Source organism: Tachypleus tridentatus, chromosome 7, assembly GCF_004210375.1.
Source record: "Tachypleus tridentatus isolate NWPU-2018 chromosome 7, ASM421037v1, whole genome shotgun sequence".
In the NCBI taxonomy this organism is placed as follows: domain Eukaryota; kingdom Metazoa; phylum Arthropoda; class Merostomata; order Xiphosura; family Limulidae; genus Tachypleus; species Tachypleus tridentatus.
The window spans coordinates 132,200,006-132,206,309 of NC_134831.1; the positions used below are offsets into that span (position 1 = coordinate 132,200,006).

The 6,304-nt window shown below is 34.4% G+C and overlaps 1 protein-coding gene across 4 annotated transcripts in view; it reads left to right on the forward strand.

The window, feature by feature from the left end:
- Positions 1-4,138, forward strand: part of LOC143256622 (homeobox protein ARX-like) — a 104,433-nt gene extending 100,295 nt beyond the window's left edge. For all 4 annotated transcript variants that reach the window (XM_076514061.1, XM_076514060.1, XM_076514057.1 and 1 more), the window contains one exon: positions 304-4,138. In XM_076514061.1, coding sequence (XP_076370176.1) covers positions 304-918 — 615 coding nt within the window. In that variant the 3' untranslated portion in view covers positions 919-4,138. The remainder of the gene's footprint in view (positions 1-303) is intronic.
- Positions 4,139-6,304: the final 2,166 nt, after the last annotated feature.

A 6,304-nucleotide genomic window follows, 5' to 3' on the forward strand; every position in this document is an offset into this window, starting at 1 on the left:
AAAACAGCTGATATAACATGAATTATGTTTAACTCCAAATTATCATTATTAATATTTATCCGATAATTACTTTACCCACCAGAGTAAGTTACTACTCAAAATAACTCTTACAATATTTTCACGCTTTTACAACTGCGCGATTTAAAATAGTTCCAACAAGAATTTTGTGAGAAATTGGCTTTTCCATTTTTCAGAAGGGTATTGCTTATTTCAAAAAACACTGAATTTTTATATTAATTATATATGTATGTATATATATGTGTGTGTGTATATATATATATATATAATTTAAATTTATCATAGGTCTGGTTTCAAAATCGGAGAGCCAAGTGGAGAAAACAGGAGAAAGCTGTTGGAAACGCCATCCAGACCCAAGGCTTCAACCCGTACTCCTTTCCTTCTCCGACTTCAACTTCTGCCAACTCGCTAGGTCTTTCGAGTCCTTTCTCTTCGCTCAGTTTGTCAAGAAAGCCGTATAATCCTGCAAATTTTCTCACCACCTCACGAGCTCCTACTACATATCTACCATCTACAATCACAGGTTTGTTGCCACCAACCGGAGCCTACCTGGGATCGTCAGCATACGCCTTGCGCGATCTAGCCTCGTATCCAGGTTCGCTACTTCCATCATCCCTATCACCTCCGTTTCCGGCTCCATATCCAGCTACTTCGTTTCAAACACTGCTTGCTAATTTATCAGCACAAAGCAGACCAAAACTGCCAGGTGAAGGAACTGGCGAGCATTACGCGGGAGTTCTAAATAATTCACCACCGGTCTCAGTAGCTCTGGGAACTTTACCTGGCACTCTCGAGTTTGACCGCCGAAGTTCCAGCATAGCCGCCCTACGCATGAAAGCCAGGGAACACGAGATCCGCATGGAAATTATACGAAAAGTAAACGGGGAATTTATCAGTTGAGTCACTCTATAAGTACGTTTTTTACGTCTACGAGCAACTACAGCTGGAATAAAAGGAGTCACGTTGACTCCTTAAAGTTTTATTTTAAACCAAAGATGTTTCAGCGTTCCTTTTAGACTTTCATTGTAAGGATGTATGTGTTACCTATGTCTGTATTCTATATTTATAAACTGTGATTTTTTTTTCGGGTCTTTAATGCTTTTAATATCCGTCCATTTTGTCCATAAGAATATAATGAATCGACGGGCCCGCCAACTGAAATACGCAGTATAATATATTTCTTACTTTCATATTTTGCAATGTATAATGTTGTATCAGGGCTCGAATTTCACTCTTAAGCTTACGTGTAAAACACTTAAAGTGCCTCTGAAACCCACTTACTAAAATGTTGAGTTCACTTGCAATGTTTTTACGTGTTATTGAAGACTCACGTCTTACAGTAAAAATATATCATAATTATGATGAAAAAATCTTTATTGTTATGAAAGTAACAGGTCAATAGTAAAAATCGTAATGTTTTCGGTGTTTTTATTCCAAGAAACTGTCCAAGGACAAAAAACATATTTCACAGTCTATCCCAACCTTTTGGAGATAAATGAATGTTCCCTGTGTAGTTTTCATTAATCCAGTGTTTCAAGCTAGACAGCTTATAAACTTTAGAAGTATTTAATTATTAAAGTGTTATGTAAACTTATATTATTATTTCTGTTGTTGTACTCACATTTCTTAGGTAACATTTTAATGACAGAAATTAAGTTTATATATATATATACCCTTGTTTCTGCCTATTAGTTTGCAATATTTTAAGCTACATCATCTGAAACAAATTAAGGTAAAAACACTCGTGAGGATGGTCGATATATTATATATTATCGGCATATGTTACTTCATACTATCTTTGCCGTCAATGAATCGTTTGAAGATTATATCATGATTTGAGGTTCATTTCTTTTGACCAACTGTTGACAGTTTTATCACATTATGTGACCAACAACTTGTCATTGGATAACTCATGCTCGTCATCACTTATATCTATAGAACTGGCACTTAAAAATTATAATAAATATTTTTTTGCCATTTGACTAAACGCAAATGAAAATAAACTTACATTGGTGTAGGCAATCCTACTCACACACCTTTCCTGATGGGTTAGTACTGTTTCGTATTATTAGTTATTTCGGATGAGTCTTCGATTTATTATAGTACGTATGATAACGTATTACAATTTCAAGTAAGCGAAAATCTATATTTGAATTTAGTAGCTAATTAACTGTTAACGTGTATCAACTTTATGTTATTTGCCAACAAGATTGATGCACATAATTTCCATTTTTAACACAAATATATTTTAATATACAAACTTAAAAACATAATAACAGTTATTACTAATAGTTATTACAAACGATGGTTTGCATACAACAGTTTTACAAACAGACAATACTGACCTTGTATCCAGTCTAGAACTAAATATTTGACGATCCAAGTCCGCGCCAAGTAAATTAATTCCAAATTGATATTGTTGCATCTCGCTTGAGCTAACAACGTCTTTCTTGACTTGCCTCACACCGGTTAGAAATTCACTTCTTCCAGAAAATATACTAATAATATCCACGTAAAAATAACAACGTGCGAAGTAATTCACTAAAGTTGAACGGTTTATAATTTCCGAAATCTATAATGTTCCCTGTCAAATTCTGTCGATTAAATATAGACGTTAATCACAATTATAGCTTCTTAGGCCTATAGTGTACTGACTGTAGCTGTACAGTAAAATTCTCTTCCCATTCTCTCCCTTCGGTTAGCCGCTTTTTTTTTATAGGAATCACGCGAGTTTGTAGAGCTTTCGACAAAATTCTCGCGCGCTTTTGTCAAAGAAGCATTGCTGATTCCTACACTTTCAAGAGGTTTCTACGAGTTTCGGAAACAGACAAGACTTGCGCAATATGCACTCAAGAATATATGTCACAGGCAAAAACAAAACTATACAAAAATAAGCTTAGGCATAATAAGTGTAGTAAATCTATTACAGTACGCACACTGTGCATAAGCTTAGGCATAATAAGTGTAGTAAATCTATTACAGTACACACACTATGCATTAAGCAACAAAAGTATTTTAGTAGTGCCTCCATGGACGGAATAATTTACGTATAAGTAAATTAAAGCTTTGAGGGGCATATCAAAAGTATAATACGATCATGATCGAAAATAAATCGACCCTCAGAGACACAAGAACAGTTCCATAATTCAATTTTGCAGTTTCGCGTTTCATTTCAATTCTGTGTCAAATAAGTAGTTGCGAAAAATTCAATTATAGAAAACTACAAAAATTCCACTCCCAAAATGCGAGTGTGAAATTTCAGCCCTGCCATTTATGTTAACTTGGATCACAACATAACTTATTTTAATTGGCTTTAAAAAAATACCACAATGGTAAAAGATTTTCAGGCATCCTTTCAACCGCATGAATGCCCTTCTTGTCAAATGACATTTTATTTGGAGAACAGAAGTTGAACCTAAAAGTAAATCTATAAGCTAACGAAATCACATGAAAACGTGTAACGGTTTTAATATCAGTTCATTTTTTTATTTGTCTTTTTATTAATTCACAAAAGTGCCTAAAGTCTGACAACGAAGTTGTAAAAACTGGATATGATATTTGAATAAGGGAAGTAGCCACTGTAATTACTTTAGGCATTAGTGGATTAAGACCAAAATCTTGTTGATTTGAAGGTTTTTGGACTCGCGAAATATCAAGTGTTCCACACGTTTTTACTCTTTCCTTAAAGGTATATAGCGGAATAAAACACAGAGCAGGTGTTATAGAGTTGTTGCTTAGATTTTAGTAACTTATACACCTTTATTATAATATAAATATTTTGTACGTCTATGGACGTAAAATGAAAAATTTCACATAAAAATAAATATAATTTAAATCCCTTTAATCAGGTATAGTTTTAAAACAAACACTAATAAAAAAGATCGTTGTTACTCTTATTACTAAATATGGATTGCATTTCAAGTTTAAACTGCAAGTGATTTGAAATGTATGTTAACAATCCGTCCTGTGGCTGTATAGAACGACCAGGGCTGTTAAAATTACACTATCGCACCAGCTGTTTTTAACTTCACGAGAAGTCTGCACTATATATCAAATTGTTCTTTCACTGTGTTCACTGTTCCTGTTTCAAAGAACGATATTTGTAATAAAATAAGTTCTGTAACGTCTTGAATATTTGTATTACTTTGATATTTACATTTGAAATATGACAAGAACGTCATTTCCACAATATTTTTATCCTGATTTGTGTTCGATAAGACCTGTATCAGCTAATAATGAAAACGATACATTGCCTTATAGCTATAGCGTTGTGGTATATTTTGTGTAATGTGTGAATATACGTAAGGCAACAAACATCTCTTCTTGAGATCAACTGATAACTTCAGTTTGAACTAATTCTATTCCAACTAAGATAAAATTATAAAATGATTAAAGTTACAAAAGTGCCCTCGAGCACCATATGATATAGTTAAAGTGCCATCTAGCACCATATGATATAGTTAAAGTGCCATCAAGCACCACATGGTCAATAATGTAAGGAGATTTACGTGAACTATTTTGTGACGAGTCTTTCTTTGCACAGAGTAACTGTAGCTGTTCTGATTTATCACTCCGTCTTACACTTGCGTGTTCTTCACTTATCTAAGTTGTTGATCATAGATTATACATCATATTAACTCATACTGAGCAACGAATTCATTACTATACATGGTCAGCTAAAATGGACATTCTTTACGCTGTATTAACTCTTTTCGGCCCAGAGATAAATATTATCTACTATACCTGTTTAAAGTTTTCATACGTTCATACTTGTTCACTCCAAACACGCCTATATATTTCAAGCTATTCCAAACCTAATACCATGGCATATATTTGGCACGTTATTATCCAGAAAAACCAAAGGAGGAAGTTATAACGGTTCCTATTCAACCAACAACAAAACATGCGTTATCGACAAATGGTAGAAGCTTTCAAAATCCATGAAGTTCACAAGTATGTTTTATGTTTCCAGATAAAATCAAACCTTGAAGTTACTGTCGTAAAATTTAATTGGACTGATTGATCTACGTGATCTCTTACTTGTCTTCAGTATCTGTTAGTCGCATGTTTGGTGGTTCATAAAATTGAATCTGCAGTTACATCAATTTGTCCTACATTTGTGGATAGATCGAGGTTTAAAACAGATACTGTTGTATATTGCCAAGTAAAGTGACACAAATAAGAATTTTATGCTTTTGTTTTTTTATTTCGCGCAAAGTTACTCGAGGGCTATCTGCGCTAGCCGAGCCGTCCCTAATTTATCAATGTAAGACTAGAGGGAAGGCAGCTAGTCATCACCACCCACCGCCAACTCTTGGGCTACTCTTTTACTAACGAATAGTTGGATTGACCGTCACATAATAACGCCTACACGATTGAATGGACGAGTATGTTTGTTTGTTTTGTTTTTTGAACTTCGTACAAAGCTACTCGGCTATCTGTGCTAGCCGTCCCTAATTTAGCAGTGTAAGACTAGAGGGAAGGCAGCTAGTCATCACCACCCACAGCCAACTCTTGGGCTACTCTTTTACCAACGAATAGTGGGATTGACCGCACATAATAACGCCCCCACGGCAGAAAGGACGAGTATGTTTGGTGCGACGGGGATTCAAACCCGCCACTCTCAGATTACGAGTCGAGTGCCTTAACCCACCTGGCCATGCCGGAACTTTATGTATTCAACAATGAAACGTTGCAATTTTATGTATTCTATATACTTTATTATATTTAAAACCTTATTCAAGAAACGTCAAAACTGTCAAGCACCCATTGGAAAATAAATTAGTGTGTACAGCAAACTGTAAGAAATATATTTCGTAGTATCGAATGAAGTAATACCGAATGCATTGCTCGTCTTTATCTATGGATAAACAATGTATATATTACTAAGAAATGGCTCAGATATACCTATATTATAAATCCAATATGGACACGTAGCCCGTCAAAAGGTTAAACATGACTCAATCAACGTATACTTAAATTTCAAACAAAATAATTAAAAGCCATAAACACTAAAAAGTAATTTTTTTTGAAGAACTATTTCGTGTGGCTACTTTTTTACACCATTACCCAAAAGCAGTCGTTAACTCATGCTACCTACTTATGACTTATATATAGATCATAGACTAACTGGTAAATCGGCTGAGGATCATTGTAACAAAACACAGTAAGAGATATATAGAGAAGTAATTGGATAAGTCTTAACCAACAAGCTGTTCTACCTCCTTCCAATTGTTTTAAAAAGTCTGTTGCATGTATCTTTACAATTTGCGTGCTCTTTGTTGTT